General features: G+C 46.9%; 1 protein-coding gene across 1 annotated transcript in view; it reads left to right on the top strand.

The window, feature by feature from the left end:
* Window positions 1–23953, top strand: part of ARL6IP6 (ARF like GTPase 6 interacting protein 6) — a 346923-nt gene that overhangs the window by 131255 nt on the left and 191715 nt on the right. The window contains exon 2 of the mRNA XM_069616430.1: window positions 4031–4084. Coding sequence (XP_069472531.1) covers window positions 4031–4084 — 54 coding nt within the window. The remainder of the gene's footprint in view (window positions 1–4030; window positions 4085–23953) is intronic.

Raw genomic sequence — 23953 nt, 5'->3', positions numbered from 1 at the left:
AATGATAAGTCAGGATGTTTAGGCTGTTGGCCTCGCTTCCCCATGTTTTTAGCACAGGACAAGGCGGGTCACTCGGGCACAGAACACTCGTGGGCTTCTTTGGCACAAGGTCACAGTTCCTTTCACCAACATCAGGGCCTTCTGTGCCCAAGTCTCTTTTGTGCAAAATCTCTTGCCTCAGAGGACCTGATGTACCATAAACAACAAAGAAATGTTCCTTTCTCAATATTCAGGTTGGACGATTTACTCTTCACCCTGGATCCCCCTCAGCCTATCCTTCTTTCACCATTAGCCTCCCACAGTCAGGCTCAGACCAACTTCAATCTGTAGGCATCCCTCATTCGGGTTCACATTTGCCACAACAATCTTCTCAGTGTGTTACTGTTCACCCAGGATCCCCCTCAGCTCGCCTCGGACCCTTTTTCTACAATTAGCCCTCCTCAGCCGTGCTCAGACAAATTTCAGTTCACAGGCAGACTTTCGAATGTGCACAGACTCAACTTAACCCGCTGCAGTACCACTTACATTTTACAGTTCAGTAATTCTCATCCGCTATGGGGAGTAGCAAACAGAGACCTTCGAGAGAGCATCCATGTGGCGCCTGACCACTCTGTATCTGGTATCTATTTTGGTTTCACAAAGTTCAATCGTATACAATCGTATACACTGTTGCCGCTTGCAACCTTGAGCGTATCACAGTCTGGTCTGCTATCATTTTCTCCAACTCTTCGGCTGTGCTGGACTCTTTAGCGTTGCTTGGCTATTGGAGCCGAGGACAGTACCACAAGGCAGTCTCTTCCCTCCGCCTTGGCTATCAGTGCGGGAGGGCCCCATGTACCTTTGACACGTACTACACAGTTAATCAGCTGCAATTCCTGGTCTTATGTTTAGTTTCCTTGAGGCTTCTTGAAAGTTGCAGTCCTTTCTCAAAAAGGTCAAGGGTAATTCCCTCCTTGTCATCCTCTCTGTTCCTGCCACCTTTCTCCTCGGTTTAAACTGCCATCTCGGAATTGCTGCTCCCTCGTGCGTTTTGCTTTGCTCAGAGTGTGCTTTCGTGCTCCCCCTTTTATCCATGTGGGGAAGTGTGATGGAAGTCAGGTGTGTGCAATTATCAGTAATTGCCTGACTATGCCAGACCCTTGGGTTCAGACATGTCAGGTATACGGCTCTGGTGTTAGTCTGTTGTCGCTTACGATGAACTGCCCATGAGAAAGTGTTCGTCGGAAAAGGGGTGAGGGGTTGAGTTTCTAGGTATCCTACAAAATTGATGGCCGTGTCCGAAGCCACCTGGATGACAAGTCCCTGGGGATTAACGGGTGAGACCCCTTCAGGCGTCTCACACTCCTCAGTTGGAAGAGCGAGAGGTCAAAGAGGACAAAGAAGCTTCCCTCGTGGTGGACAAGGGAGCGGTGCAAACCTGCCCAAGCAGCAGCGGCTTTACCATCAGCCGCTGCTTCATAACCACTCTGAGGTCTTGACTCACGACATCCCGGTTGGAGGCAGACTGTCGCAGCATCTGAAAGAATGGTGAGGTATTACTTGAGATGCATGGGCATCAGTAACAGTAGCCCAGGATTACTGCCTCCCCTTTATACAGAGACCTGGGGATCTTCCACCGGGAATCCATTCGCTAAATGTTCCAGATCCATTCCTGTTGCAGGAAATGTTGACCCTGTTAGAGAAAGGTGTTGTAGACCCAGTACTTGTGATGGAGAAGAACAGAGAATGGTATTCACCCTATTTCCTAATCCCCAAGAAGGACGGATGACTGAGACCTATCTTGGACTTGAGATACTTGAACAAGTTCCTCAGTAAGGACAAGTTCAAGATGGTCACGCTTTCTCAGATTGTTTAGGCCCTCCAACTGCTGGATTGGATGGTATCATTGGACATTCAAGATGATTACTTTCATTTGCCAATCCATCGCAAGCAGAGGAAGTACCTGAGGTTTGCTGTTGGTGGCTCTCATTATCATTTTCGAGTTCTGCCACTCGGGCTGACATCCGCCCGAGGGTTTTCACCAAGTTGTTTACGGTGGTGTCAGCAAGTCTCATGAGAAGGGGGATTCACGTCTACCCCTATTTCCGGGCACGTTCACCCAACAGGCCCGGGAGCATCTCAGTATCACCTGTCACTCCCTTGACAGACTGGGCTTCTCCCTCAATTAAAAGAAGTCCCACATGATACTATCTCAAAGACTCCAGTTCATTGGAGCAGTCCTGGATACATCCTTGGGAAAAGCCTTGCCACCCGAGGTGAGGGCTCAACACATTTTACAGATGGTCACCAAGTTTCGGAGTGCCCAGCATCTTCCAGCTTTCAACTTTTTTGAGGTTGCTCGGCCTCATGGCATCCTACATTATTCTGATGCCAGAGGCCCGCCTGAGTATGAGATCACTTCAATGGGCCCTCAGGACTCAATGGTCCCAATTCTCAGGGAGGATGTCAGACCTCCTACAGGTTCGGAGCAGAGACGCACAGGACCTTCTGTGGTGGGCCTGCGAGGACAGCATTCTGTTAGGAGAAACCTTTTGGCAACCATGGCCGGAGATAACAGTATTGACGGAGGCCTCACTCACGGGTGAAGATCCCACGCCAACGATCTAACAATCAGTGGTCGTTGGTCTCCATCAGAGTTCAAACTATACATCAACCTTTTGGAGCTGAGGGCAAACAGATAGCACTGAAGGCCTTTCTGCCCTCTGTACGGGGAAAGAATGTCCTGATAATGACGCACAACACAGTGGCCATGTACTTCCTCAACAAGAGAGGAGGCGTATGGTCACTGCCACTGTGCAGAGAAGCAATGCAGCTCTGGTTCTGGGCTATTCAAGAAGGAATCTCTCGATCAGCAGTTCACCTAGCCAGAGAGGAGAACACGGCGGTGGACGCTCTGAGCAAGCAGAGCACAGTCTCTCATGAGTGGGAACTAGCTCAGGAAGTCCTTCAAGAGATGTATACCCTTTGGGGAACCCTTCAAGTGGATCTGTTCTCAACCAGTGTGAACCGTAAGTGTGAACTGTACTGCTCCAGGGAATTTCCTTCAAGAGGAGCTCTAGGGGACGCATTCATAGTGGACTGGGAGTTTCCACTCCTGTATGCATTTCCTCCAGTCCCCGTCATTCCTCACGTGATCAGGAGGTTGAGAAAGTTCGGGAAACACATGATCCTAATTGCCTCGGATTGAAGAGGCAGAGTTGGCTGTCCTATTCATTTGACCAATTTTTCATTATTTGAAACTGGCATGCATCATGTTCGGCATTACGTGAATAAAAGATCAATTTTGCAAAACAGTAACTTTGTTTGCATGTCAGATAAACATGCAGCTTTGTACATTTAAAAAAATATTTGGTTGCCATTTTTTTCACAAATTAACTGATCAAGCGCTGTTTGTTTGTAGTGGAAACTTAAATGTGATGGCCCATTTGCATTGTGAAGTGGACAACCCCAACCTTAACACTTTCAGTGAAGTTTTGGGATTTTGCACATGCAGGGGTTACTGAATATGACCTTTCCCCTTATTTGCTAGTTGCTGGGCATCCCTTGCCCAACAATAGACCTTTAAAGCACAGCTTCAAGGAAAACCACAGAATGAAACTGTAATTTAGAGCCGAGCAGGTGCATTGAACAGTCTGGTCCTGACACACTCCTTCAGACCCGACAGCACTTTCCTAATCCAACAACTGGGTAGGCCTAAGGGGTGCAACACCCAAAGACTCCCACCAGCCTCATGAAGCTATACTCCTGGGTACAAGCAGATATGTATGTAGCATGACCCTGTTTTTTTTCAGTTGGGGAATGGCAGTGGTTGTACTGTGTTACCCTGAGGGCAGATTGACAGACAGATTGGGCACTACAGTTTGTCCTATTGACAGTGTCAAAAACTGCTTTACGGTTTCTGCATTTTAGTTTGTGCTTGTATTATGGTTTACACGAGGTTGGTCTTAGCAGGAACATGTTTAATGTCTGATACTTCGGTGACTAGTCTACTGGTAGTATGTCTTAACACTAGGTTGTCTTTTGTCTACAGAGCTACAGTCAGCGAAGGAAAAGAATGAAGATGGGATGGAAACACGTTTGATAGGTATGAATTGTCCACCAACCAATTGCTCCTCAATGTTTCTGCAGCTAGAGATATGCTGCGATAACTTACTGTGGCCTTTTTAAATGTATTAAAACATGGAATTCTACAAATAAGAACCCCCAGGTGAATCACTGCCTGCTCAATATGTAGATTGTGAAAGCTTTCTAACAATATTTTAACTTTTAAAATGGTGTCTGTTAATTTATCAACCATAAAGAAATGTGGGGGTGAGGGGGAAATATGTTACAAGCTACTAACCAGCCATGTCACTTGCCACCTCAATTCTTCCCTTACAGACAGCACACCATTTCTTACTCACCAATAGTCCATTATCACTAGCCAACAGCTAGTTGCAAGTGCACATTTTGAGCCCTGTGTACCACCCCCCCCAACTGTGTGCATTAAAAGGATATTGCAAGTCACCAAGGCATTCTGTCACTGTATGAAGCAGCAGTCCTGGCACTCAAAGGTGAATTGCATTATCCCATTTAGTTGTGGCTATTGGGTGGCACTTAAGCGCCACTTAGAAGCCAAAACTATTACAATGGAATCCACCTAGGAGGGAGATAACATGTGAAGACGACACACTGCTTCCGGATCCAAAAAGGGGTTGGAAAACGCCTCACTAACCCTAATCTAGGAGGTATTTCCCTACCTCAAATAAAAAAAACTAAGGGGTCTGTCCTTTGTCAAGATGTCCAAAGCAAAAATATGTCCTGTGTCTGAAATCCTATCCTGTCCCTCGCACTCTAAAACTAACCTAAGGTGCAGAGGATATAGTCTCTGGTTTTCAAAGTGCATAAATGTTCAAATCCAACACAAAGGTATACATCCAACCGAAATGTTCCAGGTGGACAATGTTCACAGTTCCAGGGAACGGCTCCCTTCCCCAGGTTTCTCTCCACATTCAAGACAGTTCAAAATCCTAAGGGCATGTATCCTCCTTGGGATTCCCTTTTCACTGTATTCCAATCTGAGTGTGGGTCCCAAACTCGGAGGTCACCAAGTTGTTCACAGGTTCCGGGGAAATGGGGAAACGACTCCTTTCCCCAGGTTTCTTTTTACGTTCCAGATACTTCAAAGATCCTAAGGGCATATGTCTTCCTTTGGATTCCTTTCTACTGTATTACAATTTGAATGCGGGTCCCAGACTCAAAGGTCGACTGGTATACTCACTGCCAGGTTCTTTTTCACCTTTACAATCATTCAAACTCTCAAGGGCATGGATCTTCCTTGAGGTTACTACTTACTGTAACTTTTTACACATACTTGACTTTGCCTGGTATACTCTCATGTTAGGACGTCTACACAGTTTTTATAGCATGGTTCACAAATATGTTAATCTCTTCACAGGCTTCACTTTGCGTCTCTCGCGTTACTTTCATGAAACAGCACACACTTTAAGGCAACCCGGGAACCTGTCCGGCTTGCCTTGGCTTACTGGGTACTTTAAGTGCCCCTCACATTTCTCCACTTCTATTCCTTTTGAATTTACTGGCTCGGCATGCATCCCGTTAGCTGCTGCGCCTTCATTGTGTCCGGTTCCCGCGGTAACACATTCTCGGGCGGCGGGCTTTCTGCATTCCGGCTTCTCTTTCCGCCATCTGGATTAGCCTCCATACTGCTTCCCTCAGCGTGCTTTCTCTCAGCATTCTGACTGGTATCAGCACAGGTCACGGCACAACTCAGCCTCTGCAGCTCTCCCTCCTATCTGTCAGCTGTGGCAGATTTAAATTTTCCTGGGCATGATTGAATAACTTCCAAGGACTACACCGCTGTGTTGGTTTACCGGTCTTAGTTATCTTCACTGCTCTGTCCCTCTTTCTTGTATCAGTTGTTACCATGCTGTTCCTTGTGTGATGTTGAGGAAGATGATGTTGGACCTCATTGGTTGTGATCATCACTACTCCTTGCCTGCCTCTTTCTCGTCTCAGTTGCTGACACTCTATTCCTTTTGTGATGTAGACCTAGCAACTTGTTGAGGGAAAGCGACACAATACCAGTAGGGCAGAGAACATCCCTAAAAGGGAATGGGGGGTATGTGACTTTCTCCGATGACATCAAATCATCCCCTTGAGGGTTTGCCTCCCCATGTGGTCCTTCCTCATATAGCCACCCCCAGGGGCCGGATCAGGTAGCTGCTGCCCTCCCCTGGCCACATGAGGAGAAGCTATCTCCAGGAAAAGAGCGATGACCTCCTCAGATTCATCACACCACCCATTCACTGCTCTTGGCTATTCTAATCCCTATGGCCAGTGCCACCCACTACATGCTCCCCCTACTCACAAAACATCCTCCTGAAAACTCTGAGCTTTCTGTATTAAGTACTAACATACAATTCTGGCCTGCCAGTGTTCTTTCTAAGCAGCCTTCAGAGCATCCATGGCTTTATTGCTGCTGCAAATGTGCTATAATTGTAATACAGATATCTTCACCAGCTGTGACTACAGTCACTTGATTTCAAACGGTTAGTTGCACTGATGTCCTGTTAAAAAGAAGCCTTGACAAAGCCAACTGCTTTGGCTTGTGTATAGATATGGGGCTTTAGCCAGTCACTGCTATCATATGTTCAAATAATCAACCAATTTTCCAGCAGTTGCTACCTTATGGCCAGGTAGGACTGTTATGGGAGTGCCTGGCAAATTCTTATTCCATGCCTACTGTGACATGGTCAGGGGCTTCACCCTATCGGGGGGGGGCGGGATAGTGACCCCCTTGGACCTAGGTTAGGCAGCCTACTAGGTCGTATGCAATTGCCAGTCCTACTCCACAGGGGGTGGGGGGGTTAGGTAGTTGGGAGGGCCACAGTCCCTGAACCCCCTCAATGTACCTTGAATGCTGACATTGGTGCCCCTGTTGATCAGACAATTCCTTAACGTTTCATTTCTGGCCAGAGTTCTTTCTTTGATTTCAGGACTTCAAAATCCACAATACTATTTGGCAACAGGGAAATGCAATGAACCAATGAAAGAAGGCGCTGATCATGGTGCAGATGTGGAAATTCCAGCACCCGTATACAAACAAAATTCTCTTTGTTATAAAAGCCATATGGCTAACACATATGATTTATAGGTACACAGTTAGAACCTTAATTCATACATTTAGATGAAACTATCCTTCAAACAACATTACTTGTGTGCCCCCTTCTCTCAACCAAGAGATATAATATATAATTTGTATCTGTCTACAACATATACAAAGGGCTGAATACAGAGTCAAAATACAAACAAATCCTTTTGACACACATCAACATCAATTATACATTTGATCATTTGAATTTTAAATAAAAGTATGAAAAGTGCAAATCATAACTAAAGAACAATTGGTGCAGATAAAGTTCAATGTACATTCGAAAATTCTTGGCTAGTAGCGAAGTGCAATCAGTGAGATGGCACACCCACCTAGTATAGAGCCAATGCTTTATGTAAAGGCCAGGAAATTCCAGCCCCCAGCACACCCAAACACTGACAAAGAAAAGCCAATTTACCACGACTCAGCAAGAGCTGATTGTCAAACAAGCACTGCATTACCAAAACCGCAGAGACTGCACAAAATGCTTACATGCAGAAAGGGGGCGGGCTACGATTTTTAAAACTATGCTCTGTGATGACCCACATTCGTCGACGGGTGTGTGAAGAACCGATCTAGATTGGCCCATTATCAAGTGAGACATGGAGCCATGGGAGGAGAGGGCTGAAACGGGAAGTTATTGGTAAAAAAAAAAGACTTGTATGAGTGAGACATAGTTAAAGCTGTTCTTGTGAGGAGGGTCGGACTCCGTGGCCAGGCTGGGAACAGAAGGTGGAGCGAAGTGCAGAGGAGTCCATGGTGGTGTTGGATGAGTGTGCAGGTAGGGTGTTGAATTTGAGTGAGAGTTGTATTCTTTAAAGAGTGAGGCTATTTGTGTGAGCATGTGTGGGAGTCACTGATGTAGGAGAAGGGTGTGAAAGATAGGAGTGTTGGTGAGAGCATGAGGGAAGGTGACAGTAGATATAGTATGGGTGATTGGAGACAGGAAGTAGTAGTTGATCGAGGAGGGAGCAAGAGTAGTTATAGGAGTGGTTAGAGACAGGGATGTGTAGATGGTGGAAGAGAGAGTGAAGAGGTGCAGAAAAAGAGAAAAGGGTAAAACGAATGAAGTGCGGAGAGAGCGATATCTCAAAGAACACTCTTGAACCACAATGATAGGATTTTGGGAGAGTGGTAGGATGGTAATCCTAGGTTTTTGAGGGAGTAAGTTAGATCCTCACCTTGAGTTTAGACCAGAATAGATGGTAGAGGTTACCAATCGTTTAGTCCCTGGTACCTTGTGCAAATGGCAAGGGTGGAGGGAGCCCATTCGAGGCCAAGGGACCAAAAAGGGAAACCGATTCTTTTTTAACATCTACCAAGAGCATGGGAAAACGCCTTGTGGAGAATTGTTAATAAAACACTTGAATCATCTTTTGGGTTCTGAAGATTATTCAGGCCTTGCAAAATCTTCAAAATCCTACTAGACCTGCAGGTCAAGTAACTTTGTTTGTCTACTCGACCTAAGAGAAATACACTTGACCCATAAACTGGATTGAATTGTTTGGATTGAAGAAACATGACCAGCAATGTAATGTGCCTTTTCATGACAGTAAGAACTAGTGGCAGCTTACATATCTAAATATTACAACTTTTCAGAGCATATCAGCAAGCATGTTTTTTTTTTTCTGAAAATGCATGGTGACCGATGAAATATTTCAAGTACTGGCTAACTTGCTTAGCCTTATCTGGCACATCTTACGGCATATGCAATTGGAAGGGATTTTGACAGACGTGAACACATCAAAGTTAAATATGCAAACGTCATTAAAATGTTCTTTCCTAACTAAAGAAAGTGCCTGGAGCAAATGCCCATTTTCTTTTCAGAAAAAGAACCATCAAAACAGGAAAAATCAAATAAGGAGATTTTCCTGTAACGTTGTTTAAATGCAGCGGTTGAATTTCCAACACAGATCAGCAGATTCCAAAGCTCAGTTCTCTCCACCCCCCCCACCACAGAGCAATGGAATACATGTATGTGAAATATCTCCTATAAGATTTGTGCTCGGGTGGGACTATTTTCGAAACCTACATCAGTTTAAAAGCTGCGCACTATAAAATGCGGTGAGCCGCTATTCAATGAAAGAATATTTTTCAAAATAGTAGCTGCCTAACAAAATGCCAATTGGAGGTGTTTTACACACGCATTTATCGATTTGCTATTGTGGTCACGTGGACAAGATTTAAAAACGTGCTAAATAAGTAAAGCAGCAGATTAGCGGCAACACATTCCCTCCTAAAAACACAAGTTGGATGTCGAGAACAGTGGCTGGACGCCATTCACCTGCTACCATCCACATGTAGCGTGTATACAATGTTTTGCTATTGGCTTACTGCTGCCAGGCGCTGTTTTTAACAGGGTTGGTGTCCCCACTGCCAAGAATGTTTGTAAAAAGCATGCCCCCACACGGAGCAGGACATTTCGGCGCGCGTCGATTAAGCATGGCCTGTTCGGCGCAGGAGTCGGTTCGGCGCGGCAGCCCGCGCCAAGCTGGCCGCACATAAATGTCCTGCGAGTTCTTAATGCAGGCACCACAGCCACGCAGACTACACAGCCGGGCTCGCGAAGGTGGGGGCTGTGCTGCTCGGAACAGTCTGCTCCGAGCAGCACAGCTCCCACCCTCGTGAGCCCGGCAGATCTGATCTGCCCTGTGCGCCGCACACCAGTGCACATCGCCTGCTGTTTAGGGAAACGTTCAGTGCTGTGAACTGAAAGTGCGAGTTTCAACTTCATCCTACACTATTTAAAAATGAAACCGCTCTATGACAGTTTATTTTACAATAGTGTGGAATGAAGTTGAAACTCGCACTTTTAGTGCACTTCACTGAACGTTTCCCTAAACAGCAGGTGATGTGCAATTGTGTGCGGCGCGCCGAAACATCCTGTCGCCGAACTGGCCGCGCCGAACTGGCCGCGGCAAGTCGGCCCGCGCCGAACCGGCAGCGCCGAAACGGGGGTGTACCGGCCCCCACACACTCTCACTCCCAAACTGCTGACACTGACCCTCATCTCACATTGGTGAAGAAAAGGTAAATCAAGGCTGCCGGCAGGCCAAGGTTATGTCAGTGCTTTAAGTGGGATTAGAAATTTAGGGGGAGGCTCTCATTAGGGGGCGTGGCTTAAGTATGGTGTGCCTAGGCTACGCCCCCTATAGAGCTATCCAGAGCCCCCTCACCCAAGGGGTGGGGGCTGCTAAAAGAAGCAGAGCTGTTATTACCTTTGATACGCCTAGCCACTCCTTTTAAACAAAAGAAGGGGATGTGCCCCAACACACACCCAGCAGGCAGCATTTTCATTCAAGGAGCCACGTGGTGAAATGCTTTACCACAGGCTCCTTGAATTAATGTACTGATGGCTCTGGACTCTGAAACAGGAGGAGGGCTGGACTGCCCAGCTCTCCTTTTGTTTCTGAGTAAATAGCCATCAGCCAGCGGGAGGAGCCCAGGGGCTTCATGCTTGGTGATGGATATTTATTCAGAAACAAAAGGAGGGCCCTCCTCCTGTTTCAAAGTACAGACCCATCTGGCTGCCCGCACTGCACGGTTACACCTGCTACTTGCAGGTGTTCGCACTAAGGTTTGGAAAAAAGTGCAAAAACACCGAAGTGCTGAAACCTCACCTGCAGGAAGCTCGTGTAACCGTGCAGCCACTACACGGGCTGCCTCAGGTGTTAGCATGGCGGGGGTGGGCCCCGGCTTGGGAGCCTTTCCTGGAGACTGCGTCGGCTCACTTAAAGTACCGGTTACGGTGATGGTCTGCATGGCAGTAGATCGAGGTGGTTGTGTCTAGTGGCGGTCTTCAGGTCGACGATGCAATCTTCTGGCAGCAGTGACGCCGACAACACAAACCCATTTATGCGAGCATGGCTCCCATATAGATAGATGTCTATTGGCTCATCATTTGCACTACATTCGAAATGCACAGTAATGCATGCATGCGCGTTCACAAGAGGGCCTGTAATGTTCTCAAACGGGCTTGCGCCTTCCAAGAGCAGGTAGCGTAATTTCTGCTGCATTTCAATTCAAGCACTTTCAAATGCTTCGCATTTCATTACTAAAGTCATCCTGGCGCGGCTGTAAAATGCAATATTCCGTATGTTGTACAGCAGTTAACTATGGCACAAAATATTCATGGCTAAAATATATGGAGTACGGGCTATTCTACAATATTTATTTGTAAGGTTTCACCTGCTTGCAATTTAGAAGACTTACTGGAAATGATTCGTGGTTATCACATTTGACCCAATTGCAGGTTTTGAAAACGGGTTATTTCTTCTGCATTGACAAAATAGGACATTCAAATACTGTGCGAATTACTGCCACCAAGTGGACACCAGTGATCATTACTTCAAATGCACCCAAAGTAAAATATTAAATGAAAACAACCATCCTACTTATGCTTGCCAGCTAAGTAACGCACCCTAAGAATGGTACTCGACCAGAGTAGATTTTTGTGATGCCGGTTATTCAAGACATCCGTGAAACTACACAAAAACCAAAATTGTTTGCTTTGATAATGCGTGTTTATTTATTTATTCAATGTATTTATTATTTATCTGCAGCGCCCAAACCTATAAGTATCACATCGCTAATACAACTTAGTTAAACAAAACAAAAGAAGAAGTACATAAGCATGATAGCCGGTGTTGCAAATAGTCCGGAAGGGGGGCTACCCCAGTTTCAGGTTAGTTGTATTTGTCAAACAGCCAGGTGTTTAGCAGTTTTCTGAAGATGGGATATGATGCTTGCTCTTGGATGTGGCGAGATAGGGCATTCCACAGGGTGGGGGCAATGGCTGGAAAGCAGGTATCCCCCGCTTTTTTCTTGGGAATCTGTGGATGGCTAGTGACAATGTGGATGAGGACCGTAGGCAGGGGAGATTGGTTCTTTTGGATATGCTTTGGGCGAGGAAGGAGGGTGCTGTATTGTGGATGCATCTGTGTGTAACGGTGAGAATCTTACAATCAATACATGCTTTGATTAGCAGCCAGTGGGCATCGCGTCTCGCTTGAGCGATGTGGTCCGAGCGTTTAAGGCCACAGACAGCTCGGAGGGCATTGTTTTCGATCAACTGATGTTTAATCATATCTTTCGAGGAGGTGCCTGCAAGGATGGCGTTTCAATAATCCAATTTGCTGCCTATAATGGCTGTGGCGAGGGTGAGGCGATAGTCAATAGATAGCAACTTTCTGCTTAGGTTGATGAGTCTAGTGGTGTAGACCGCTGAGGAGGCGAGGGCTGGAAATGCATTGGAGGTACAGGGCCTGCCTGTCCTTGTCCGGTACTCCTTTTCTATGTGTGTTCTGTGTTGTTTTCCATGTGGGACTCCTGGCAGTGCAGCTCTTTTGGTTGTGGTGAACAGACCCTTGGGATACCTTTATGGCATCCATGGGCGGTTGTACAACCCTGTACCCCTAGTGTATGTTTTTGGGCACCTGTGTGTGGCCCACTGAGCAGTGTATGGGCTGGTGGCAGCTCCATGCTGAATTTGACAGGTGTTCCGAGTATCCTCCATTTTGGGATATCCAGGCCCTGTCATTGGAATCAGTTGATTCCTGATAGGAGACAAGATGGCCCCTGTGGCCTCTTGCTTTCTATTACCCGTTACCTTGTTTTCCCAAAGACCTGGGAAGCCCTGACTCTGTCCCTTCCCCTGACTGGCTGTTGGGTGGAAGTTCCATATATGATATTGTGGGGAAGGCCAGACCAGACAGGCTGGAGCCTTCCCAGTGACTGCATGTTGTGGGTACATACTTGGGGTGGGACCTGGGTAAATGGAGTGTGTGATCAATATACATTTCATGTAATGGGTGTCTGGTTTCTGGTGTGTGACACAATGACTGAGACATCCCTGCCCAAAACTGGTATGAATGCAGTGTGGAGTGCTGAAAGGTTGGGTGCTTGCCCCAATCAACATTCCTTGTTATGAGTGTCTGGATGGAGAAGAATGGCCTGAAGGCATTGTGAGTCTGATTGGCTGCCTGCCTGCTGAATGCCCTCCTGGATGATTGGCTGCCTGAGCATGGCTCATCAGCGTGAATGAGCGACAGAACAGTATATCTGGGGACCTCTCACTTACTAGACTCGTTCAGAAGCTGAAGTCGAAAATTTATGCTTACCTTGAAGCCCAGCTACAAGAAGGTTTGGCTGCTGCTTTCCTTTGACGCAATCCAAAAGCTGTCGTGCCTCCAAGAACTGATCCAAGAGAGGACCTGGCTAGGAGACCTCTTCCAGAGCTACGAGGGACCATCGTGCACCAGCTTACCTTTACGAAGACGCCCTGGAAGTCAGTCCTCGAAAGGCTGCCGACCGGAGAATGGGACCACCAAGGAATCCTGAATTAAAGCACTAGGAGGTCGAGGCCGTTGACGATCATCACCGTCGACCGAGGTTCAGAGGACCGCTGTAACCTCGTCGACCGGGGCAGCAATACTCCATTGCTTAAGATACTTTGAAATCAAGGCCTCCCTTGCCATCTCCGTCGACAGCTTTGTCCTGCCGGAGAAGGTCGAGGTCGCTGACGAACCAAGGAGAATCTGCCAGTGGGTTTACCATCACCTGAAGTCCATGCAGACAAAGATCCAAAAGCCAGCCGCGGTCGAGTCCCGAACGCTGATGCCCTTGCTGGACCTACGTCCTTCATTGACATGCTTTGCGGCAACAAAATCTCGTCATCGAGGTGCACCGCACGCCTCGTCTTCGCAGGACGTCCACGACCGATCGTTGATGAGCACCGCAAAGGCTGAAGCTGCTGCCTCAACGACATTGTTCACCTTTTCTTTGAGGAATCTCGACGACCCGTGGCTCCTGCCTTAAAGGGAGTTCACTCAAGAGGGATCCGCCGACCCATCGAATAACTCTGCTAAACCGGGTACATTGGGGTAGTAGAAAGACTATCTTAAACAAAATATTGACTGTGCTTGTTCATACACTTTAAAAAATATATATATGTTTTATTGATTTTCAACATATTACCATGACATCTCCATAACCATTGTTCACTTTAGACATACACATACAGTTATATGCTTTTCCCCCCTCCCATGCCAAGCCCCACCTGCACCAGGCCTAGGTCGCACTAAGCCATTTTGTTTCCTTCTCCATCATGACATATTCACAATTACACCCCGTCTATTAGACTAGCTTTTAGATGGACTTGCCTGGCTCGATAGGTCAGTGTAGCCACCAATTACCTCCACCCCCCTCCTCATTCCTTCCCCTGGTCTCTTTCCACACCACTGTTTCCGCGTTTGCCCATCTGGTTAGGTCTTGCCACCACACTTGTGCAGACGGTCTCCTTCGCGCTTTCCAGCTCATAGCTATTCTGTGTTTAGCCAGTATGTACGTTAGTTAGCTTGCTTACATGTTTCCCTCTACGAGGTCTTAGGAACACCCCCAGAAGGCATGCCCAGGGGGTACTCACGTCTAAGTTAATCTCTGCTTTAGCCATGAATTGGGCCACCTCTTCCCAAAATCGTGTGTGTCTCTTCACAGGACCAGAACATATGCACCAACACAGCTTCCACTTCCCCACACTTCTGACATGTCTGTATTCCCGTATGATTGAAAGTTGCTATTTTCCTAGGGGTTAAATATGCCCTGTGGGTTACATATAATTGAATCTGTTGCAACCGCACATTCCTCAACACCCTTTTGTGATATCCTTGTACTCTGCTCCACAACCCATCTGACATTGGTTCTCCAACCTCATCCTCCCATTTCAATCTTGTCTGAACCTTTCCTTACCTATCGTATTCATCAGCAACTCATATATTCGGGACACCTCATGTCCTCCTTCTGATACATCATAAAACATTTCTATGACCTCATCCGGCTGCCAGGCCTCTTCAGTTTCAGGCCACGTGTTTTTATGATCTTCAGAAGGCGAGAGTACATTATGTGTTGTCCCCGATGCAGTCCCATGTCTTCCACCAACCCTTCAAATTCCCTGGGCTTCCCGTCTACCCATACATCCCCCACTGCCGCTATTCCAACCGGTTCCTACATCCTCCTAACGTTCAGCCTAAGCTGTTAATCCACACCTTCCAGCGCCACCAGTGGTGTCTGCGGGGAGCACGGGGCTGGATTGTTTATAAGTTGACATGCCTTATGCCAGATCTCACCTCCCAGTTACAACAACCGGCCCTTTTCAGCTGCTTGTTTTCTAGGCAGCCATATTATCTTGTTTAGGAAGTAGGGGTCGCTCTCGGCAGTCAGCAGTCGAAATTCCGATGTATGCTCCTCTGCCAGCCATTTTGCCACAAATTGTAACTGGCTAGCTAAGTAGTATACTTCAAAATTAGGCAGTTTAATGCCTCCTTGTTCGTGTGCGTTCTGTAGTTTCCATAACGCTACTTTGTTTCTCAGGTTGTGCCAGATGAAGGTCCTACGTATGCTCTGTACCTTCGTAATAAACCTCTTGGGTATTGCATGTGGGATATTTACAAAATAGTGTAGCAGTCTGGGCAGTACCACCATCTTCAGCAATGCTGCGCGTCCCATCATAGACAGTGGTAGTTTGGTCCAGAATGTTGTACTGTTCTCGATTTTAGACAGTGCTTTTTCTGTATTTTGTCTGTGTTCCACCTCGAGATCGTGGTATATATCTATGCCTAGGTATCTAAATGTATCAATTTTCCAGTCTATCGGTAGCAATGGCAATTTATGCATGGGCTTCCCTACGTACACTCCCAGGGGGTATATACTTGATTTCTTTGGGTTAACAGTTATACCTGACAATATTGCATACCGTGCCATTACCTCTAGGATATATTGTATATTCTCTTCTAGATACTGCAGGTATAGGAGCATATTGTCCGCATACATTGATATTAGGTGCCGTTCTCCCTTAGTACTGATCCCCACTTCCCCGTATTCCTTCCTCAGGTACACAGCTAAAGGTTCCAGCACCAATATGAAGAGCATCGGGGACCATGGGCATCCTTGTCTAGTACCTTTTCCCAGTCACCTCTTCTGAAATAGTGGAGCCTGTCTTTACCCTCGGCACTAGCTTACTGTACAATAACCGCACCAATTTCAGGTATATGGGCCTGAACCCGTATTCTTCTAGAACCGCTAGCAGCCAGTGCCATTTGACGGAATCAAATGCTTTCACTGCGTCAAGAGAAATGTATTGCTACTTCCTGTGTACCCCCTTCTGTGTGATCAATGATATGGTGTAATCTCCTAAGATTGTTAGTTATATTCCTGTGTTGAACATAACCGGTTTGATCTGGATGAATACATTTGCCTATAACTGGCCTTAATCTTTTCGCCATGGCTACAGTAAGAATCTTCCCATCCTGATTGAGCAGTGAAAGGGGTCAGTAGGATTCACAATCAGTATCTGGTTTATTGGGCTTGAGAAGCGGGATGATAATCGCTTCTCGCAGAGTTTCTGGCAGTGTGCCTGTACTGAGCGCTTCATTTAACATCGCTAGTAATGGGGGCAGTATTTCTGACTTTTATGCTTTATAAAAATGTTCTAGGGAGTCCATGTGCTCCTGGTGCCTTCATGGTTGGCAGCTGTTTCATCACATGCTCTAACTCTTCTAACGTTATAGGATTTTCAAGGCTCTCTCTCTCTGCTTCATCTAGTTTGGGGAACGCCATCTCCGTTAGTGTTTCCTTTATATCTATCTCTCCTTCCTCATAGTTTTCATATAGTTGCTTATAATATTCATAGAAGTTTGCGTTCACTCCCTCTTGGGTTTCCTGCACCTGTTCATCCTTCCCTTGCACCGCCCTAATGGTTTGCTTGGAGTTCTCGTTTTTGTATAACCATGCGAGCAGTCGGCCTGGTTTGTCTCCCTCAGTATGCTGCCTCTCTATATATTTTTTTATAGCTTAGGTTGCCTCACCTTTCCCTGTGGCTTCTGGCCTCCTGTTGCAATTTGGATACGTGCCCCCTTGCAGAATCGTTTCTAGCTTCTTTTCTGCGCTCTGCAGCTCCCGCCTTATGACATCTTGCATCCCCTTAGATTTGGCTATAGCAGCCTCTCTCACTACCACTTTAAACGCTTCCCATAACACCCCTGCTGAGTTTACACTGCCAGTATTGTGTTCAAAATACTCCCTCCCCACCCCTCTCAGGTCCTCTCTGAACCCTGTATCCTTTAATCCCTCTGCTCTCTGTCTCCATGTCAGGATCCTGTCTCGGGGAGGTAGGATCTGCCAAGTCACAACTAGAGGGGCGTGATCTGACAGGACCATGGCTTTGTATTCTTCATGTGTCATCTCATTTACCGATTCCGTTCCGGTCAACACATAATCTAGCCTGGTGTATAAATTCTGCGGGGCTGAATAATGTGAGTACCCTCAGCTTTGTGGGTGTCTCACTCTCCACACATCCTCTAACTGAAAGGCCTGCAACAGTGTATTCAGCGCTTTAGCTGATGGGTCAGACGAACTCGTTTCTCGTCCGACCTGTCCATCGTCTGGTCCAGGGTACAGTTAAAATCCACCCCCCCAGACTACTGTCCCGTCTATAGAAGGACTGATCTTCGCATATAGAGTTCTAAAATAAACTGCAGTGTCTTTGTTTCGGGCATACACATCGATGATACACATTTCCTTACTTTCTACCAACCACCGTATTAGTACCATCCTGCCTCCCTTGTCTCAAGTGGACTGCAGTGGTTTGAATGGGAAATGAGGCGCTATCCATATCATGACTCCTTTAGCGTACGCAGAGTAGGTTGCCCCTAAGGTTGTCCCTTTCCATTTCCTGATGATCAGATCTTGTTTCTCTTTGGTCAGATGGGTCTCTTGTAGCAGTGCAATATCTATTTTTTGCTGCCTCAAATATGTCTTCACACTGTTTCGCTTAATGTAACTGTTTAGCCCCCTCCCATTCCAGGTTGCTATCTAGAGGTCACCTGTCATTCCCGGTTTCCTTCCCCTCTATTCCCGCTCCAGTTCTGCTTCCCTTGTTTCATAATGCGTGCCCGTAGGCTACCACCCCCTGATAACTTCCCCAACTGTCCCTCCTCCGTCCACCCCAAACCTTCCCAACAATTGCCCTGCTCTGTAACTAAATCTCAGGCATCCTCGCTTCTCTCTCTTTTCCCAGCTCGTTGCCAGTACTCAGATCGCAGCAGGAGGATACTGTGCTACCAGTATCCCAACTAGCTAACCTATTGAGGGGTGAGAGTGATTCTTGCGCCGACTTTCCTTGTGCAGCGCGTGTTACTCCTGCGTTTCGCTAACAGTCATAGGACTCAAAACATAGTTACATAATAGTCTGAGTGTCTATTGCCTTTACCCATGTCATCGGCTCCCTCCCACCGTGATGTTCTTTAGTGTCCCCATAGCCATGTCACTTATCACTTCCTTCTGCGGTCTGGTCTCACTGCTCCGACGACATGTTATTCAGGTCCATCCAGTTGTTCACATCTTCAGGTGTCTCGAAGAACAAATCACGGCCTTTATGCAGCACTTTCATCTTTGCTGGGTACAGTAACATAAACTTGAGATTGGCTGCATGCAGCCCCCGTTTCACAGACCCATAGTTCATCCTCTGTTTCTGTACAATGAAAGTGTAGTCTGGGAAAGCTGTGTTAGATGCCGACGCTCTACTTATGGTTCCACCTTTACAGAAATCTTCCAAGATCTTCTCTCTATCCTTATAGTGTAGTATTTTGGCTGTTATTGGTCGTGCAGTCTTCTTTTTAGGGCTCTGTGCGCCCTCTCCACTGTGAACCCCTGGGCAGCCCAGCCCCTATTTCTTGTAGGAGCCTGTCCTCAATGTAGTTGGTCGGGTTTTGGCCTTCCTCTCATTCCGGCAGTCCGATAATTCATACATTATTTCTCCTTGCTCTGCCTTCTGCTTCTTCCAGCCTATTTTCTAGGTTCTGTACTTGTTGTTTCAACATAGAGATGTCCAGGGAGTTGTCTTTGCAGCTGTTTGTGTTGGCTTTCACTTCTTTTTCCAGCGCCCCTGTGCGCTCTGACAATGTTTAACGTCTTGTCTCAAGAGATTCATGTCTATCTGTATTGCATCTATCTTGAACTCTAACAAAGCTTTCAGTTCTGCTATGGCAACCAATATCTGCTTGTCCATTCTTCCTTGTGTATCTCCTTTGCTTGCTTCCTGCTGTTGTGACTTGGCTCCTTCTGTCGTTTGGGTAGGCCCGGCAAACATGTCCAAGGACGACTGCTTCGCCTTACTGTTATGTGCTTGGGCCGCCATTGCTATTGTCTTCTCCCTGGGATTCCTTTTTCTTCCTGGCATTCGTGGTATTTGACAGCCGCCGTCACAGTGTCTGGTGGGGGGCTGCGCGCTATCACTCATTTATTGGTACGTATCTTGTGCTTTCCTTATAGCGTCTTGCCTCTCCCACATAAGCCGTCTTTCCAGTCCTGTATACCTTACTGTTGTTTATACAGCTTGTGTCTTGTTATTTGTGTCCAGCCCTCGTCATTCGCTCCATTGCAGCGTCCTTTGCCTTTTATGTATTTTCCTCCAACGCATTTAGGGTAAAGCGCTAGGTGGTTTGCAGTCTTTACAATAGTTCCACTTATGGTGTTCCGGGTGGAGGGTGAGCGGCTCCTCTTCCCTGGTCCCCCGTGATACGCTGCCAGTGCCTCTCACAGAGCTTACAATACGCCCGCGTAAATTGTCCTTTCCTGTGAGCCGGTCGGGTTCTAGAGTACAGTCTCTTCTTAGCCTTCAGTCTTTCTGCTGCCTTAGCCACGCTACATGCGCTTTGTGCCTGATCTCGTGCCCCCCAGCTTGCTTGACACGCTTCTATTGCTCCTGATTTCTACAGCGGGGCTTCAGATCTGCAGACAGTGTCACTTTGTTGTGATTGTATCTGGTCTCACCGACTTAGAGATTCTTTTCCTTCATCTGCCACGTTATGGTTGTCTGTGCATTACATGCGTTGCTAGTGTTTTTATCCCTGTTCCTCCTTTCCGTGTTTGCGTGGGTCCTACAGAGCCTTTGGTTATTACTGCTTTCCGTGTCCTCTACTTCGCCTCTATTGTCATGAGGCATGCCTTTCGCCAAGGCAGCACATCCCACAATGTACCAGATGTTTTCCAGGCGCCTTCTATCGTATATGCCCCTTGTTGCCTGTCCGCTGGGCTAATCACGTAGAGGGTTCCTTGTCTGATCTTCGGCTCAGTTTAGCCCTTGGCTGTCTTCCTTCTGTTCATGCTGCACTGTGCCGGTCTTGCTATTCGTTCCGTGTCCGCCATGCAGTTCAGTGCTCCGCTCCTCACTGTATTCTTAGGGCTTTCAGACTCTTCCGTCTGCCTTCTAGTCTTATTGCACACAGTCCGTCGGGACCATCCGTGTCCCTCCAAGTGTCTCGGTGCTCCCCTCCTTACTTGCAGCTAGCCCCCGTGGGTGTTTGTTAGGAAAGATTTCAATTTATTTGTAATTTTCCCTCCAGTTGTGTACCCCCCAACTTTTTTGCTGCTGTTTAACACCATAGTCTGACTTTACCAGGGGAGCCGAGCCTTCCGCTGCACCCCTTTTGGCTTTCGCTCACTTTTTATGTGGAAACTGTCATGCCCTTAAGACGGTCACTACTGAGAGACTTTGTTTCCCATAGTCCTTTCCAATGTTGCAACTTTTCTGCAACATGTAACACGTGTACAATGTACCAACCAGTACAGTACACTTGGGTCTCTTAGTCATTTTCCAAAGGCCCTGGATACTCTCAAAGGATTTTTTAGGAGATGTGCAAATGCGTCACGGACAGGGCTGGTGGCAGCTTATCTTTTCATGTATTTTTAACCCTTTCCTGCCCTGTAATCCACGATTACCGCGTGTAGGTGGCGTGGCTACAAAATGGCCATGCCACAAGGTTCTTTGTCCTGTCCTTTGGCGATCTTGCCCCTTCGCCTTCCCCAGGTCGAGCCTGGGTCAGTCCTTATTTGGGCATGCATTTTCCCGTGAAACGCCAAGCTTTTGCGGGCTTCTGCATGCCTTGTGTGTGTGCCTCCAGGATGTGGGCTGGGGTGTCTGTCCTCCAATACATATCCTGGGTGCCAGAGAGTCTGGAGTGGTGTGAATGCCTGGGACCACTGTGGTCCGTGATTGATACATATATGGTATGCCTGTATGTGAGCAGATCTCCCATTGGGTCCTCTTCGTTTTGGTGCAAAGGAGATTCTGGATAAGAGAAGCCCCCAAACACCCATACCATGTCGATCTCTGGAGTTCTCACTGAAGGAAGGATAGGATCCACGTATCCTGAAACTAAGAAGCCGAGTCGCGGAACCGCTGTTGACCCGCTGGAAGGTTTGGCACCCTGAGCCTGCTGTCGTCCCGTGGGACCCCTCTACATCTGGTCGTCCTAGAAGGTCTGCGAAGACACTTTGACCCATTGGTTTAGTAGGACCAACTATTCTCGGCACCTTCATCAAACCCTGCAAGTAAGCCTTCTCGGAAATGTCCCTGGGCCAACCTGTGGGCTGACCAGCTTACGCAGGACCTTTGCTCTGTCTCCGCCGCTAGTTCGAGGAGACCCTCGGAACTTGGTATATCGCTAGCTCTGTGTTCACGGCACCGTCACACTGAATTTCGTACACTGGGCATTCCCAGGTCTAAAGTGAGACGAGTGCGCCCATACCAGAGCATACGCGGTTACTGTGTCGCCCAGCCGTGGTGACAACCTTTGCAGGTGTGTTGCATTTGTGTCCCTGAAGCCTTCTGCAGTGAAACAGGCCTGATCCATCCACCAGGAGCAGAGAAATCGCCACTGTCCCGTTTGGGAATCATCGCTGTATCTTCATCGCTGAAAGCCGCATAGCTGCCAAATTGCCGCACTTGAACCTGCAACCGAAGTGGACTCGACTGCCGAAGTTTGGTCCGGAGGGCACCGGGCGTCGGTGAGTAATTGCAACCCTAGCCGGTGGCCCCTAGTGCCTCCATCCATTTTTACACACGAGTGGCCCCTGGGGGCCCCCTCTCCTTTCCACTGCTAGTGCGAACTAGTGAACTATTTCCAACACTTGGACTCGACTCTGCCCTCAAGTGGTGACCCTCCTCGAATAGTGGGAACCTATTCTTCATTGCCTCACACACCTTCCTGAGCTGCTACAGGCCCTTGAAAAGACCCCGTTTTGCCCATTTGAACTACCGCGTGCGCTTGCATTGCATGTACATTTGAGAATTAGGCTCCACTCTTCTTAGGGATTCGACTGCCTCTTAGTTAGGAGTGTGTTGGATGCAGAAGGAACTAAAGACTATTTGCACTGCCTGTTTCCTTCCCCTTTTAGGTTGTTGACCCATTTTGTGCATTAACCCTTTAGACCCCATTGGTTTGTATATATGTATTTAGATAGGATTGTGTTGGCTTAATAAGTATTACTGCGATTTGATTTGTGTGTTGAAACTCAAAGGCCTTGAAATAAATGTATATGTATTTTTAATATATCTACACCTGACTGAGAGTGATTTGTAAGTGTTCTTTTATCTATGTGCTCATTGAGGTCTTTCAGTCACCCTCACAGTTCCTGAGACCTAGTCTTGACCGCCGGCAAGCTACCTTGATTGGTCTGGCTTGTCCTGAAGGTTACCCTGTTCCAAAAAACTAGCCAGGTCAGGATTCTGAAATCCATCTTAACAAATTTTGTGTACAGCGGTGGGATAGGACTGAAGGTATCCAGTGTTGCACACTAGTGAAGGCATTTCAAGTTATTCCTATCCAGGACACATAGTGACATTGTTGTGATAACTGTAAAGGCCATAGACCTATCTGGTATAATGGAAACAAGTACCTTTATAACCTTAAATGCTTCTAGATAAGAACCATTGCGAAAGATGTGTACTGAGAGGGGTTTACCTGCTCAGGGTACAAAATTGGAAATTATTCAGAAAATCATGGAATGGCAAGAGTTGCAACTCTGTGCCATTGCTTCTTATGAAGGTGCAGAAGGAGGTGGGGCTGCTCCCACTGGCAGAACTGACAGTTCTGTCGCTGACCTCATCAGTGGTACCCATGATGGCAGGGAGGATGCTATGTCTAATGTTTCCTCTGCAAGCTCTGATGCTGAGGCTATGCTGGAATTCAAGAAACACGGGCTGCTATTTACGCAGAAGGAGCTTGAATTTCACATGGCTAAGCTGAGAGTAGTACAAAAAACTGAAAGGAGCAGGAAAACTCTAGCCTCTGGACCAGAGTATTATAATGTCATCAATAAACAGAAAAAATATGTCCAGAGAGAGAAATATTTATAGTGCTGTATCAAAATTTATTTGAAGTGAAACAAAATTGAAAAAATGGTGACTGAATCACAAATTATTAAACACTAATCACTTAAACATAGCAAAACAGCAGCTTCAATATGCCTAAAATAGGCTAAAACATCATCACACATACTTGCCATTCATGGTGCAACATTCAAACGCAACTCATCATACAGTGACAAACATCCAAAATGCTAAAAGACAAGAAAACCATACTAAAAACATATGGGGAAAAGGAATTCATAACTGGTCCCCACAATAACAAACATTATTATTGTGTTGACAAGCAATAGAATCAATTGACAATCTATTGTCAGGGTGGATCAAACAAGAACAAAGCACAAAGATCGCATCCCTGTAAAATGTATCTCGACCGGTTTCGACGTATAGTGGTGGTTGACACAACGTCTTCCTCAGAAGGTAGATGTTACCATTCTGATGACTACCAGGCTGCTGTAAAGGCCAATGTAAGGTGGTGAAGCCAGCCTCTCTGGAGATTGCAGGACTGTAACCTGAAACCCGCTCAATAGGGCTTAAAGAGATCTAAAGCTGCATATGTCAAAGAGCAGCACAAGTTTACCGAAAAAATCACAGCCGTC

This window comes from Ambystoma mexicanum, chromosome 9, assembly GCF_040938575.1.
Source record: "Ambystoma mexicanum isolate Mex_15411 chromosome 9, UKY_AmexF1_1, whole genome shotgun sequence".
In the NCBI taxonomy this organism is placed as follows: Eukaryota; Metazoa; Chordata; class Amphibia; order Caudata; family Ambystomatidae; genus Ambystoma; species Ambystoma mexicanum.
This window is presented reverse-complemented; position numbering and strand designations above follow the sequence as displayed.